The sequence below is a fragment of the Erpetoichthys calabaricus genome, chromosome 7, assembly GCF_900747795.2.
Source record: "Erpetoichthys calabaricus chromosome 7, fErpCal1.3, whole genome shotgun sequence".
NCBI lineage: Eukaryota > Metazoa > Chordata > Cladistia > Polypteriformes > Polypteridae > Erpetoichthys > Erpetoichthys calabaricus.
The window spans coordinates 146183302-146199489 of NC_041400.2; the positions used below are offsets into that span (position 1 = coordinate 146183302).

The 16188-nt window shown below is 36.7% G+C and overlaps 1 protein-coding gene across 1 annotated transcript in view; it reads right to left on the minus strand.

The window, feature by feature from the left end:
• The window catches only part of oxct1a (3-oxoacid CoA transferase 1a), a 226948-nt gene that overhangs the window by 91115 nt on the left and 119645 nt on the right, over positions 1-16188 (minus strand). The window contains exons 9-12 of the mRNA XM_028805519.2: positions 13129-13243; positions 10853-10947; positions 8539-8587; positions 1631-1703 (exon numbers count right to left, since the gene is read on the minus strand). Of these exons, the coding sequence (XP_028661352.1) occupies positions 1631-1703; positions 8539-8587; positions 10853-10947; positions 13129-13243 (332 nt within the window). The remainder of the gene's footprint in view (positions 1-1630; positions 1704-8538; positions 8588-10852; positions 10948-13128; positions 13244-16188) is intronic.

Below are 16188 nucleotides of genomic sequence, written 5' to 3' on the forward strand. Positions count from 1 at the left end.
GGACCCAAGTGCTGCCATGCAGCAGGCAACTCCTTAGTGCCACACCAGTTCCGATCCCCAACAGGCCTGACCCCATTGGCTCGCCGGCAGTTTCAACTCTTCTGGGGATGAGGCCCCCGAGGACATTCCCTATCCATGCAAGCATCCTTTCTGTGGTTGGCTACAGCAGAACTACTCACACTGAGAGCAGTAGCAATCTTGTCTGCCGTTTCAGAGATGCGTGACATTTTTACGGTGGCTGGAGTGCCGCTCTTGCCACCAATCCACAAGTATTCCCTTCAAGTTGGAGGACCACTTGCAGGGTCGGATGCAATTAAAGAAAACTGTGCAAAACTTACAAACACGTTTAACCATAAAATACATAATGCACAAATTAGTGCAAGGAAACAAGAAATGCAATTTGCTATTGCCATGTTAGCATTTTAAAGGTAATTTTTTTGTATATAGACTTGTATGCTGTATGTGACAAGTGTGCCTACACCTTTAAGAGTATTACAAGAGCACAGGGTCTAACTTACTTGGTGAGTCGATGCAAACAGGAAGAAAGGACACAAAGATGTCTTGTTTGTTTACTAGTGGTGGAGTAAGTGAATATGAGAGCATGAGAAAGAAATAAGGATGCTGTACTTTTATCAGTTCAAGGGAGGTAAATACCTGCTATGAAATTTATTTGAAGAGCAGAGTGTTTAGAAGTGTTTTAACGAATAAGTGGTGTGTCTGTGTGCACAATTAATCAGTATTACACTGTTAAAAGGTGTAAGGAAGAGTAAGACTTTTAAAGGTAATGAAGGCAAAAGTTTTGAAATAAGGTGGCCTTTTAAGGTAAAGAAGACATTCTTCACGGTAAGGTCATAGTTATACTGTAATCACATGGTAACATGTTGCATGTTGATTAGCACATGCAAGTAAGGATTTTACTCTAAATTGTACCCATGACAGTAATACCCATGTAAATCTATTATTTAAAAAAATGTTTCAGTCTTAAAAGCATATACAAATTGATTATACCAATATCTAGCACAATTATACCATGAAATGAATTGCCAGTCAAAGCTCCTACTATTAGCTTCAACTGTATAATTTTCCTAAATATGGAGTACATAAAGACCTGTTACTAATGTTCATTTCTCCAAGCATTTGCATATGGTTACAGCTGGAGACTATCCTTGAATTAATGTTCAAAAGACAGGAATCAGTCCATAAGGGGACCTCAGGCCACTGGCCAGCTGAGCATTAATGGCATGTCACAAAATAGAGCAAGGTATAAAAACTTTAAGTTGAAATGTATTAGTTATAATGTTCAATCAAGAATATTTAAGCTCATTGGCTATTCATTGTGCAGCCTCCATCTCCCACATCTTCAAATAAATCTGTAAGTACCCTGCTTATGTGCACATCAGGAATAATGAGACAAGTGAATCTGACGCATATGACAGTTTCCCTGTACTAATAAACATCAGTACGTAAATAAAGGTTAAAGTGAGCAGGATCCAAGCTGATGATATGAAATGGGGAATGAATTATTTTTCTTGAAAAGAAAATCATCATTTTGCCTTACCATACATCACAATGAGACAAAGGTCTTTTAGCCTGTGCCATAAATAAATGTATAATTTCAGTTACTACTTACCCTCTTATCATGGCAAATGATTCATCACTAGAGAAGAAGGCAGAGCCAGGGAGGACTGTGACTGTCTCTTTGCCTATGAAGAAACAAAGGAAAGATGGAACTTGAATTGTAACCTGTAAAATATTCTACAAGTAGGGAAAGAGACTTGGGATAATGAGAAACAAAGCCATGTATGGTACCATTACATGAGGTTGAACTAATCCCTTTTTCCAGAGTCAAATGTTTAAAATGGCCTTATTTATTCTATTTTGCCATGAACACATTTAGTTTCAATACTATGCTGGTTTGTTTGATGAATGGTGCTATTGATTTTATCTGTAACACACTATCCTTTTTCAATTATAGCACAGACTATTTAAAAAAGGTGCTGTGGGATGGTTGTATTAAAATGAACCATACAAAACAGCGGTGAACCATTTTGCATTTGTGTCTGAGCAGTCTCATTTAATGTACATATCGTACAACACAATAACAAAGGTAACAAGAATAAGAGTTTCCTTTCTTTTTTGGCTAAAAGACTTCATAACGACTGTGACACATGAGATTCAACATTTTTGCAATAACTCTTCAAAATCAAACTGTGCCATGTTCATTGTAGTGCTAACAAGTGGCCACAGTTCAAGTGGTGTCATGTATAATAAAAGATCTTCATTGCACAACAGACACAGAAGAATGGTTGTTCTGGCATACACATGTACAAGTTGTATTGATTAGGAGATGAAAATTCTAGATTATCTATGCAGGTTCCTACAAATAAGATAACATAGGACCCTACAACAAAGACATGTAATAGGGATCCTACAAACTTCATAGATGAACAAGAGGCTCTAGAGGGTTTTTTGAGGGCCTTTCTCTTAACTAGGAGGTATAATAGGAGTAGCAATAATAGCTTGGGACTCTAAGTGGCAGCAGCAGCAATCACTACCTACAAGGCTTTTTAGCAGTAGCCCCTTGATGAAAGAATGTAAAGATAACCGACTTTAAGAAAAAAAAAAAGATTCATTATTGTGAGGTTGTATTAACACGTTTTCTTTGGTGGTTAAAATGGAATCTTACTCATTTCACAAAAATAGGTTATTTCATGGAAACACAACTGACAAAAAACCTCCAATCTGAATACTTCCAATTTGAACCTAAAGGATCTGAAAAATTGTGCAACACTGAACTGGGTGACACTGTATGTATCCTTATTAAAGATGGTATGAAAAAAATAAGAAAAATCCCCAAGCTTGTAAGCTAGTCCTTGCAAAGAAAAAGTTGCTGATTTTTTGTTTCATAATCAGAATTCTGACAATCATTTTCTTGTGTTCTGGTACTGACCTTTACCTGGACTCTGATAAATACTTCAGGATGTCAACAAACTGTTTTGTATTCTAGTTTCTTTGACCTCTATAAATCTGTTTTAATGCCTCTTTTCCCCCCTGCCACAGTGGTTTCTTTGTGACGTTTTAGCAGTAAGTACTGAATTAGACATCTAAGGTTAGTAATGACAGACAGAAATCTTTATTTTAAAAAGAACCAAGGATTTTAAAATCTCTTTATTATTCCAACTGTAAACAATCCAAAATAATGACCCAGAAGTGTGTTTTAACAGAGGTTGCCAAAATAATAGCTATTACTGTATGTGTTCTATATTTTAAAACATTTAATATAAGGGAAGATCATGACATTCCTTTCGTTAAAGTCCTGCAAATCAGTGAACTATTTATCTTGATTAAAAGTGCCAGGATTTTTCACCTTTAAAAAACAATTGAATCTGTTCTCTAAATATGTTTTTCTTGCCTATACAACAGAATACTTCACATGAAAATCAACCTCCTTCTTTCCACATTACTAAGCACAATGTCTTCTAAGACTATACAGCATTATATATTTGTAACTATTTACAAATAACACTTTTCAGGAACATTTCTTCTGGTTTTTAATAATATTCATAAAATCCAATCATCAAGTGTGTTGCTATGCTTTCACCAACATTGAAAATGACAAAAACAGTCATGTCATATATGTCAGAGAAGTATAATCTATTAGACAAATTCTGAATTGATTATTCTCACATAAAGCAAATGCAAAAAACGTAATGAATAAAAAGTGTGCTCAGTTCATCATATTCATAAAAATGCTGCCAGTACAAAATTTTACAATGTAAAACAGGGTCTAAAAATAACTAAGCAGTAAGAGATTAATTAAAATCAAAAGAAGTGCGCAAAATAATCTCATTACATGTAAAAGTATTCCACAATGACCTATATTCTTGGTCTAAAAATGCACATCTAATATTAATTACAACTGAAAGTTTAAATTCGATTTGTGGCACATTTTCGAAGCCAGCATCACAAAAAGGCCAAGAAAACTTATTGTAGGCAGTGCACATTCTTCTAAATATTGTATAAGAAAAAAAGAAAATTAGGAGAAGAGGTTTTCAAGGTGTATGTTCTAATTGCCCAGTCCATTATAATGTAATAACCAGAAATAAAATTAGCATTTTGTTTTGCCACATGTACTTTTCTGGACCTGCTTTATGTTTCTATTGGATTTTTCTATAAACCTATTAACTGAGGCACAACACTGATATATCTTGTTCTTTACATTTAACATTTTATTTTTCTTTTAATCAAACATAACTCAACCATAGATTGTTTAATTTAGTCAAAAACCACCTGAGTGAACATGTAAATCCAGACAGGAGGACAGAACTTAAAGTAGAGACAATATTCATTGTAAATGACAGCTTCCACCATGATATTAGTGACTTTTACTTTTTTTCGGTTTACTTTTTGATGCAGTAATAATCAGTAAAACACTTAATGCTACATTCATGTGTCATGATCTGCCTTTTCTGGTTCTCATTTGCTCACACCATACATTCTTTTTAAAAATTATTTTGACATCATCGCTACTCAATTTTATTTTACAGATGATGCCATTTCATGCGATTCCGAGGCCAAAGACATGCTGTTTACTGCTACTAGGCCCCATCAATGGTCACATGGCACGAAATGTGAAGTATTATGTCATCAATATAAGAACGAATGACAGGAGTGGTCTTACTGTCTTTGACATAGCAAAAATTATTGTGGAAAATATGGAGAAGGTTGAATACAAGTTCCATCCATGAAGTCCATCCATCCATTTTCCAACCCGCTGAATCCGAACACAGGGTCATGGGGGTCTGCTGGAGCCAATCCCAGCCAACACAGGGCACAAGGCAGGAACCAATCCCAGGCAGGGTGCCAACCCACCGCAGGACACACACAAACACACCCACACACCAAGCACACACTAGGGCCAATTTAGAATTGCCAATCCACCTAACCTGCATGTCTTTGAAATGTGGGAGGAAACCGGAGCGCCCGGAGGAAACCCACGCAGACACGGAGAGAACATGCAAACTCCACGTAGGGAGGACCCAGGAATCGAACCCAGGTCTCCCAACTGCGAGGCAGCAGCGCTACCCACTGCACCACCGTGCCGCCATCCATGAAGTCATAACTATAAAATTAGATTAACACTGCTCTACTACCACATTCAAAGGTTCAAAAATACCTTTGAATATTAACCAGCTCTTCAAACAACATGACACTTCTGTGACCATGTGTAACAACAGGCTAAAGCATGAGTTTTAAAGATTGGATGACAGCATAGAAGCAGTTGGTTAATGCTGCTGCTTTATGGGTACAGCATTTAGTGTTCAAATTCAGTGTCAGGCTACTGCCTGTGTGGAGTATGGATGTCTTCCTGGTGTCTGTGCTGAGTTTACTCAGGTTATTAGGATTTTCATCTCTGTGACAGTGTGGGCAGCTCCTTGCTGCCTGTTTGCTTTTGGGAGCCTCTTGAACCCAACACCATCGATAGTCATGACCGGAATGAGCATGGAGGATGAGGAAAAAACACACCAAGCAAGGGGATGGTGAAAAGTACAAGTGCTTATATTATAATAAATCCACAAAACAAGTGTCCCAAATAATAAATAATCCATAAAATGAACTGTGAAGGTAAAAATGAATAAATAGAAAAAAACCATCAAAAACAAGGTTAAAACAACACATTGCAGGGAAGTCATAAAAAAATCCGACAGCCCTAGTGCCTTCCTATAAAACTGAAGCCTATCTGGCTTATCCTATTCAGACCTCACAGCCCAGAGAGACATCGATCAGCAGGTGTAGACATCCATCTCAACCGGCCCATGTCCCCATTGCCAATCCCACGGCAACCACTGAACTCTGCTCCACCCGAACCGCTGCCAATCCAGGCTCTACCTGGCACAGGCGCTCTGTACTCCCACTGCCGTCGTTTCAAAGGCTCCGGGTGAGAGCACCTCCAGAGTATAATGGTCGCTCCTGCTCCCAAATAAGTTCAACAAGAGCGACCCACAGCCCCCTCCTGAGCAATGGCTACGTGCTCATCCTTGGGGTTTACTCGCTTTCACCTTTCAACTTCCTCTCTCTTTCTCCTGCCTGCCTTTTCCTGTCCTTTAACCTCCGCTCTAACTGTCTGTTTCTTTCTTGACTCTTTTCCTTTCTTAATGTGCGCTCCCCTTTTATATGCTGGGGAGCTGTTGCAGGTGCGATACACTGATTGCCGTCCTGGGCTGATGATAGTGCAATCAGACTGCCCACACGTGCCGGCAAGGCAACACACTGGCAGCCTCGCACCATGCCGCACACAGTGTGTCTTCATGTCTTCACTCCCACCTGTTCCACTCCCCAGCGTGAGCGAGTTTATTATTTATGTATTAAAAACTGCCAGTTTTTCTTAGTAGCGGACCCGCTATACCAAAATCTCACATCCCAAAAATGTTATGTTAGAAAAGAAATTTGCCCCATGTCCGGGACTGGCACCCTGTTTATAGCCATTTCCTGCCTTGCATTCCTTGAGACCAGAATAGTCCCACACATCCCTGAACTGGATAAACAGGTTTAAGAATTTTATACATTTCAAGGAAAACAGATAAGAGTGATACACATGAAAGGTCTTTGTTTCATAATTTGTCTTACAAAGTTTCTATTACTTGTGTTAAAACACTAGATACCAGAAAATACTGCAAATAATACACTATGCAGAAAATCTTTTCTCTTGTTCCTTTCTTTTCTTTTGGTTTTGTTTTTCTTTTGTAAAAAATGGTATTTGAATCAACAGATAATTTCAGTGGGCGGCACGGTGGCGCAGTGGGTAGCGCTGCTGCCTCGCAGTTGGGTGATCTGGGGACCTGGGTTCGCTTCCCGGGTCCTCCCTGCGTGGAGTTTGCATGTTCTTCCCGTGTCTGCGTGGGTTTCCTCCGGGCACTCCGGTTTCCTCCCACAGTCCAAAGACATGCAGGTTAGGTGGATTGGTGATTCTAAATTGGCCTTAGTGTGTGCTTGGTCTGTGGGCGTGTTTGTGTGTGTCCTGCGATGGGTTGGCACCCTGCCCAGGATTGTTTCCTGCCTTGTGCCCTGTGTTGGCTGGGATTGGCTCCAGCAGACCCCCCTGACCCTGTGTTCGGATTCAGCGGGATGGAAAATGGATGGATGGATGGATAATTTCAGTGGGTATATGCAAACCAAGCATCAACATGCTAGAGGTGCTAATAATTATATAATAGACATCCTGCGGAGACAAACAACAGACATGCAAGTAATATTTTGGTATCTAAGGTAATGCTTATAATTGTTTATTGTTAGCTAGCTAAAAGAAACTACAAGTACAGATAGACGCGGAATGTTGATTCTTAATGTGGTTTACATTAACGCCATGAACCCATCTATTTTAAATAATTGATTCTGAGCTCCCTCCTTGCTGGTCTTCACTCTTTATTAGTATTTGGTAAGGCTTTGCCTATCTAAACTCCTACAGCTGTAGACAATGGATCTTCCCAACATGTCTGCAAATAAGTATTACAAGTCTACGTCTACTGCTAAAGCTTATCTCAAAAGAGTAACTAATATTGCAATATATAACTATGTTTAACTTCCTGAAATACAACATACTAGCTGCGCTACACATCTGAGACATGTTGCAATCTAAATAATCAATGTAAACCTCAGTGTTAATGTTTACAGTGCACCATATTTTGTAATGTATTTTGTAATCCATATAGTGATAAAATGCATTGCATTTGTCATTCCAACAGATGGTGCATCCAAAATGTGTAATAATACAATGCATTACTACAAATGTTTCTGAAGCACCATCTGTTGGAATGATAAATGCATGTGTCTGTTACATGCCTTTTGATATGAGACTGTTTAAAACAGTGTTAATGTTTATGATAGTCCATCTGTTAGACTGTCAAATATATTGCATTTTATTACTACAAGTGTTTGTTCATGTGCCATCTGTTGGAATGACAAATGCAACACACTTCATTACTACACATATTTTTTGAGGCACTATCTGTTAGAATGACAGAGACATACAACCGGACAGACACATATCATTTTATTAAGGTGGATTAGTAACTTAAGAATGAAAAAATAAGTATGTGCCAGGTAGAAATGTCATTGCTTTCGTTGTTATCGCAACCTTGTTCTTTGCTTCACTTTGAAATGAATCTTTGTTTTCTCATTTATAACTTATGCCACTATAACTTAATACTTATATTCTTCATCCCAAGGCAGGAATTAGAGATTTTTCAGACACTAAGAAGTATGGAATTACCACTCATTTAGCATAATTCTAACATTTAATTGAATTGGAATTAATTACATCTAAATCAGAATCAACTGATTAAGCAAAGAAAATACCTGCCCACTTGAGATTTACTTCTGTGTAGTCTACTATTATATTTTACTCAGTTTTTCATTTGTAAAATCAACTAATTTTCAAAATGCAGTACTTAAATGACAAAATAAAACAAATGTGGATATTTTTCACTGAATGATATTAACCTGATATTGATAGGTCAACAGTATATGGGGAAACCTTACCAGCATTAATCAAGTCAGCATCAACTTCAGATTCAGTAGGATAAGGACCCTGAAGAAAAAATAAAACATTCACGATAGGTATAATGCATATGAGACTGAACAAAAGATTTTTTTGGTGTGCTTTTACATAATATTTATATTTTCATGTGTATGACTCCACATGTGATTTCAAGATCTTTTCATCTCTTTCTTGGCAGGGGCCAATAAGTAGTGTACATTAGCTATGGATTTGAGTATCTCCTAGAAGTATTCAGGCATACTGTGACAGGCTGCAATGTATATACTAAGTAGGTTTCCACAAAGTTCACCTATTCCAGTATAGATATAGAATGGTGAGCAAACCTCAAACAACATTTTCAAACAGGTTTGAAAATGAGATGCAATTTATTTATTTACAGTATTTATTTTTATTTTGATTAGTGTAATTCTTGATAATTCTGAGTAGAATGTTGCCTTAACAACATGCATGTATTTGCTTATAAGGTTAAAAGCTCCCCAGTTTATTATTACCAATACAATTATCTGAAGGTTTCATTTTTTATAAAAAGTCATTAGTTTTTTAAAAACTGACTGTAAGAAACCAATTTTTACTTTTGGAGTTCTTCAAAGCTCTTCTTTCTAGCATTCAACAATACTTTACAGGATGTAAAAAAACAACACATTTTCTTCATATGTACATAAAACTGTCTAAAGAAAAACTAGTAATCAAATGCTGATCATGTTTTTTGTACATCAAAAACACAATTATAAAATGTAAAAAATATTTGCCACAGCATAATGCCATTTTTAAAATAATGTTTGCTCCAAACCTTATAACAGATATAATTATGAGGAAACGTTTTCATATTGATTAACTTTTAAAAAGTAAATTGATAATAATAGCCTACCATGAAAGGATATATCTAGATTCTATTATTGCCTAGAAATCCACATCACCCACACTTGGTCAAAGATGATTATGACAATACAATACTTCGTGGTCATCAAACAACCTAAAGTGGTTTGCCATGTGTCAAAACATTACCATAAATATTAAATTAAATGATCAGTCAGGGTTTCCTTTAAAATTCAACACCAAAATTCTTACATCATTTTATAAAAGTTCTTATTTCCTCTGTTACACACCTTTTACAGAAAGAAAAAAGTTACACCTATGTAGAAACTCCCCAGTTTAAATGAAGGTGAATGAAAAATGTGCAAATTAGCAGCATTTATTATGAATGTGCTGCTGTCTGGTAGAGGTTGACAAGCAATCTTTAACAATAACACATAAAACGTCATTGAGTAATTGTTAGATGCAGAGGACTTTTGCTTTGTCTCTCTCTGTGAAAGGCTTTATAATTAGTCAGTGAGGGAATTACCTCCTTTTCTATCAAACAACCATGTATGATGGTAAATAAATGTAGGATGAACATTGTTCAAACTTTCTTAATGACTACTTGTAAACTGACAGAAATCTTTCTCAGATTTAAAATTTAATATGACCACCCTATATCACCTCCAGAATAAATCCCCCAAATTACATTGGCCCCCAGATTATGAAAATGTTTTGATCCTGCAAATATTTGTAGCCTAATTTTGTATGTCAGTCTGAACTTGTACTGAAAATGTCCATTGATGGACATAATAGCAAAATTGCAATAAAGCTTTATTGTTTATTTTACAAATAAGTGTTTCAAACTAACTAATAAAATTATAGTGATGCAATATTACTGCATTTCACTATTTATAATATGTTAACTTTATACCTAAGCATCCTAAAACTTTTGAGAATTACACAGTACAGTATAAAGCTGAAAAGCAAAAGCATAATGATGGCATGAAAGCTACAACTAACTGATGATTGATCCACAAGGTCCTATCTCTGGCAACAGATTGCAGTGTCACCTCCCTCTCCCAGTGGTAAATTCTCCTTGAGACCACAGGTGGAATGCATTTATAGGACATAAACAGCCACCTGTCGATTAAGCTGTTTTTCTGTAATTGAGCTTATTGCGTGTACTGTGATTTAAATTAGTGACACTTGTGCAGTAAAGCACAAAATGATTGAAAACCTCCCTGTTATTAATGGCTGTTACATATCTATCTGTGTCAAAACTAATTTGCTTCTTTGCTTAGATGAAAATTGACGGAAATTCAGGTCAAAGGAAAACCTTTGGGGTTGTATATGTTAATTTGTATCTGCAGAACTGATGCAAGTTGAGACCAACCTGTATTATGAAAATAGTAAATAAATTCAGGTAGGGCCTTTTTTAGTACATGCTAATCATGCAAATGGAGTACAAACATCATTTTATGTTGTGCTTGACATTACCAGTCCTAGAATGCCATTTTCACTCTGAAGGTGAACTGTTATATCAGGCTTGATGAAGTTGCTGGCCAGCATGGGTATACCAATCCCCAAATTAGCTGAAAGAGTGCTGTCAAGGATCTTAGCAGCAAACAGAGATAATAAAAATCAAAAACTTACAACACAGTATGATTTGTAAACTACCGTACTTTCACTAAATAGTTACATTTAAGTGCTACCTTATAAAAAGCAGTTGCTTCAAGAACAAAAAAGCAACCCAGGAAAGGACATCAGTCCATTGCAGACATTACATGCTGAACTTTTCTTATACAGGACTGAGGAAAGCTAGGGAAGGCAGAAACAGATCAATCAAGGTTTGTATATGACTCAGATAAGAGAAATATGTGAAAATGTCAGCTCTGTCTTGAAGCATGTGTTTTCTGTTAATTGCACCCACCAACAATTAATTAACTTTAAAACAGAAACAGACAATTACCATTAAGCCTATTACAATTGCTGCATTACTTTCAAGTATTGTTGTTTCTTTGTACAATAATGCTGGGGAATTGTGGTGGACTGCCGCAAGCATAAAGCAGGCATGTTGTGAGCAACCAGTATAAGACCTCTTCAGCAAAGAAAACCGGTATGTATGCTCAAAATAAAATAACAGTTACTTTGTGCCAAGTCACAATGCCAAAATGCCAGTGAAGGTTAAATCATATTCTAAAAGTAATAACACAGACAAATACATATTGTGGAATAAAGCGCCCTATAGCACACCGTTGAACACACCAGACAGACGTCCCAGAAACACGTGTAAAAGCATAAGAAGATTCTTTTAATATTTTCTTCAATAAAGTGTACGAAGCACTGCACACTCCACAATTCTCCAATAATAAATCAATGCAATAATCAATAACAATAAATACACTCCTCCACCTCCCAGCAGCTCCGTCACACTCCCACCCTACTCCGGCTCCATCTGTTGGGGTTTCCCATAGTCCTTTTAAAGTCTCTGACCCGGAAGTATTCCGTCTCCAGGTTAAACTTGGAAGTACTGCAGGTTTCCACTGGAGCAGTGGAAATGTGTTCTCTGAAGTGAAAAATACCACCTCACTATCTGGCAGTCTAATGGATAAATCTGGAATTGGTGGATGCCATAAGAACACTAACTTCCAGAGTGCATAGTGCCCACTGTAAAGTTTGATGGAGGAAGGATGAAAGTCTAGGGCTATATATTTAAGGGTTCTGGGGTAGGCCCCTTGGTTCCAAAGAAAAGTATTGTCAAGACATTTTAGACAATTGTGCACTATCTATCTATCTATCTATCTATCTATCTATCTATCTATCTATCTATCTATCTATCTATCTATCTATCTATCTATCTATCTATCTATCTATCTACTTCAAACTTTGTGGCAACAGTTTGATGAAGGCCATTTCCTGTTCTACAATGATAGTATGACAAAAAGACATAATTTAACAAATTTGGTGTGGAGTAGCTTGAATGGCCTTCATAAAACCCTGACCTCAGCCCTGTTGAACACCTTTGGGATGAATTGGAACACAGATTGCAAGCCAGGTCTTCTTTTCCAATAATAAGCATCTGACCTCACAAATGCTCTTTAGATTGTATGGGCAAAAATTCACAGAGAGACATTCCAAAATCTTGTGGAAAGCCTTGCCAAAAGAGAGGAAGCTGTTATAAAACAATCAACCACCAAGGTAATGTAAAATCCCCTCAGTGGTTTTACTAGTGGCAAGAAAGTAAATTGCAACACTACACTGGCAAGCCAATATGAGCTAACTAAATATAAGGATCAGTTTATCAAATCTCAGTAATAAAAATATTCTGCAGGTCCATTTTTTAACCACTTTCATGTGCGCCCTCAAGGACAAAATTCATTCAGTGTGCATGGTCTTTTGTTTATATAACCTACACCTTTTTCTCAACTTCATTTGTTAAGGTGGTTGATAAATTTGACCTCCGCTTCAAAAAATAAGTAATGTCAATAGTACACACATCCACTTATGCAATGAAACCAAATTATAAATTATGGTCAAATAGCATGAAATTTAATAGGAGACCGAGTTAGGAAAAAAAGTGTTTTGTAGTTAAGTTCAAATTAAATACCTGTTAGGTTTGCTGATAACTATACACTTATAACCATTAACAATGCTTATGACTCATAAGTATTATTTGATGTGTAGGCAACATCAAAAAATAAAGATCAAAGAAGGAGCTTTTTTAAAGTCTTACTACAAATATCATTGGTTGAAATTCTCAACAGAAAGGATACCATACATTCCATCTTCAAACTCCAGGGCTGCCCTGCGGATGATCCTCTCTCGTACCAAGTCAGCCTCATTCTTTGACTTTTGCTTTGCTGTCTCTGCTTTGCGAACAGTTCTTTTCTATCGAAATAGAGAAGACACACATATCATTATTGGATGATTGTGGACTAATAAAGAACTGTTAGAAAATAATCTTACAGGCTTTAAGCATAAACCCAAAGACCAATCCTAGTCTGTAGGATGTATTAATAATAAGGCTGCCACAATAACTGGCAAACAATATAAAATAACTAAATCAAGTATTTACTTCATTGTAAAGAGTTATGGAGCCAAATAATTGTGTTTATTTTATTCATTTGTACACAATAATCAAATTCATTGTTAACCAGATCACTGCCAATGATTTGCAGTTAAGCTTAGGAATAACCAGATATTTCAAGTTATGACACTTATTAAGAAAGGCACTTAAAAAATACAACATGCAAAGAAATAATGAAATAATGCAGAATCTATAATAATAAAAGGCAAAGCCCTCACTGACTGACTGACTCACTCACTCACTCACTGACTGACTCACTCATCACTAATTCTCCAACTTCCCGTGTAGGTGGAAGGCTGAAATTTGGCAGGCTCATTCCTTACAGCTTACTTACAAAAGTTAGGCAGGTTTCATTTCGAAATTCAAAGCGTAATGGTCATAACTGGAACATATTTTTTGTCCATACACTGTAATGGAGGAGGCGGAGTCACGTATCGCGTCATCACGCCTCCTACGTAATCACGTGAACTAAAAACAAGGAAGACATTTACAGCATGAGTCACACGCGGGAACGAAGGTAAATGACGTTAATTTTTGACTGTCTTTTAATACTGTGTAAGCATACATATTAACACATGTGCAATTAAACGTGTGCATTTACGGGGTGATTTCTCAGGCTTAAAAGCTCACCTTTTATCAAACGCGGGAACAAAGGTAACTGACGTTGTTCACTGTCTTTTAATACTGTGTAACCATACATATTAACACATGTCCAATTAAACGTGTGCATTTACGGGGTGATTTCTCAGGCTTAAAAGCTCGCCTTTTACTAAAAAGGTAAATGCAAAACTATTTTCAATCAGTTTATTGAAACGCTCCCGTTAAGGATTGCAATAACATATTCGCGAGATAAAAGAACGAAGTAGGGGGAAATGGAGGAACAGCCGCAAACAGCGAAGAGCAAAAAATTTATTAAACAATTGAGAACGGAGTGAGTTAAGCATACAAGCATGTTCATAAGGGAAACAAAGCACGGTGTAAAACGTAAGTTTAAATTAAGTTTATAGAAACGCTCCCGCTGCGGATTGCAATAACATATTCGCGAGATAAAAGTTTAATGAGAAGACACGAGGTATAAACGAACCACACGCCGTGGCGCAACGTTAGGGGCAACAGTTTCAACCATTCTATGATCTGCTTCTCGCAACTGAAAGACGGCACATGGCGGATGTTAGCCGACTTGCTGACCGCAACGTTAGGGGCTTCAACTATGGCGCTGACGCCACATCTCAGTGCCAACACTTTGCAGACTGTACTTAAAAGACACGCCCTCCTCACTGGACAGTTAAAAACACCAATCAAACTAACGATGACATCAAGTATTACCCAATCAAAACTAGGAAAGGAGGCATCTTCATAAAATGCGTGTGGGATGATTTGCATGAGACGCTGCTTTAAAAAAAAAATGATAAAAAAAATACGGGATAAATCCCGTCCAGTATTGATTCAAAACGGGACGCACAATTTCATTCTCAAACGCGGCACGATTCCGTATTTTAAAGGACGGGTGGCAACCCTACAGTGCCAGGTAACCACCCATACAATCAGATTGTGATTCAGACTAGGAATGCAATGAATGTAATTACCCCGATCTACATACAAGGCGAAAGTCTTGCAACATTCAAAGATGATGGTTTGGGATAAGTACACCATACAACATAAAAGAGCTTATGAAGCCTTGAACCGAAAAAAGCAAGATCTCAGAGATCGTAAAAAAAAAATAGGAGGTAATGTTGTTTTACTCGCTGTAGATTTTAGTCAAACATTACCAGTTATTCCACGAGGGAGACCAGCAGATGAACTTAACGCGTGTTTAAAATCCATGCTTCTCCCACGCTCTGTTATATGTCGCGTGTTCTCGGGTAGGTGCACCAAAAAATTTATACATTTAAGCATGTAATGGGCAAACAAAAAATGAGGTATACCCGAAGGCACTGCAGTAGTACTTAATGTAACTTTACTTCTTAAATGTTAATGTTTTACTGTTTAATAATTTATACGCTTCTTATATGTTGTTCAAATTCTTTTATCAAAATACCACTGACAGCGCAATGCACGATAACATGGAGTGAATACACCATACGCATCCGCCCACGGCTGCCCTGCTGTGCGCAGATAGGAGTTGATTCTACAATAAAATAAAATAAAGATAAAAAGAGTAAAACAATCATCACCCATAAAGCGTGTGTGTGTGTATATATGTGTATATATATATGTTGATATGTGGATGTGTATATGTATATATATATATATATATATATATATATATATATATATGTAGATATGTATATATATGTGTATATGTATATGTATATATATGTTTATATGTGTGTGTGTGTATTTTATATATATAAAACACAGCAACACTCATAACAATGACAACACAATTACATTGACAATCATGTTACGTTATTTTTAAAATGTTTCCTTTTTTTTTCATAACCTCTTTAACACACTACTTCTCCGCTGCGAAGCGCGGGTATTTTGCTAGTACATTTATATTACAAACTTTCACCAATGATTTATGTAAAAAGTAGAAAATAGGTACTCACCCAAAATGTTGACATGAACAGTTATTTTTTTAACATTTTTCTAAGAGAATTAGCAATTCAATTGGCTTAGGTTGGGGAAAATTTATGGGAATAACACAGACTGTACAAAACATAATCTGGAATGCTTTACTAATACAGGTACACCAGTCTACTACTGTGAAACACTTCAAAAAAACTCATAAAAACCCACTTTG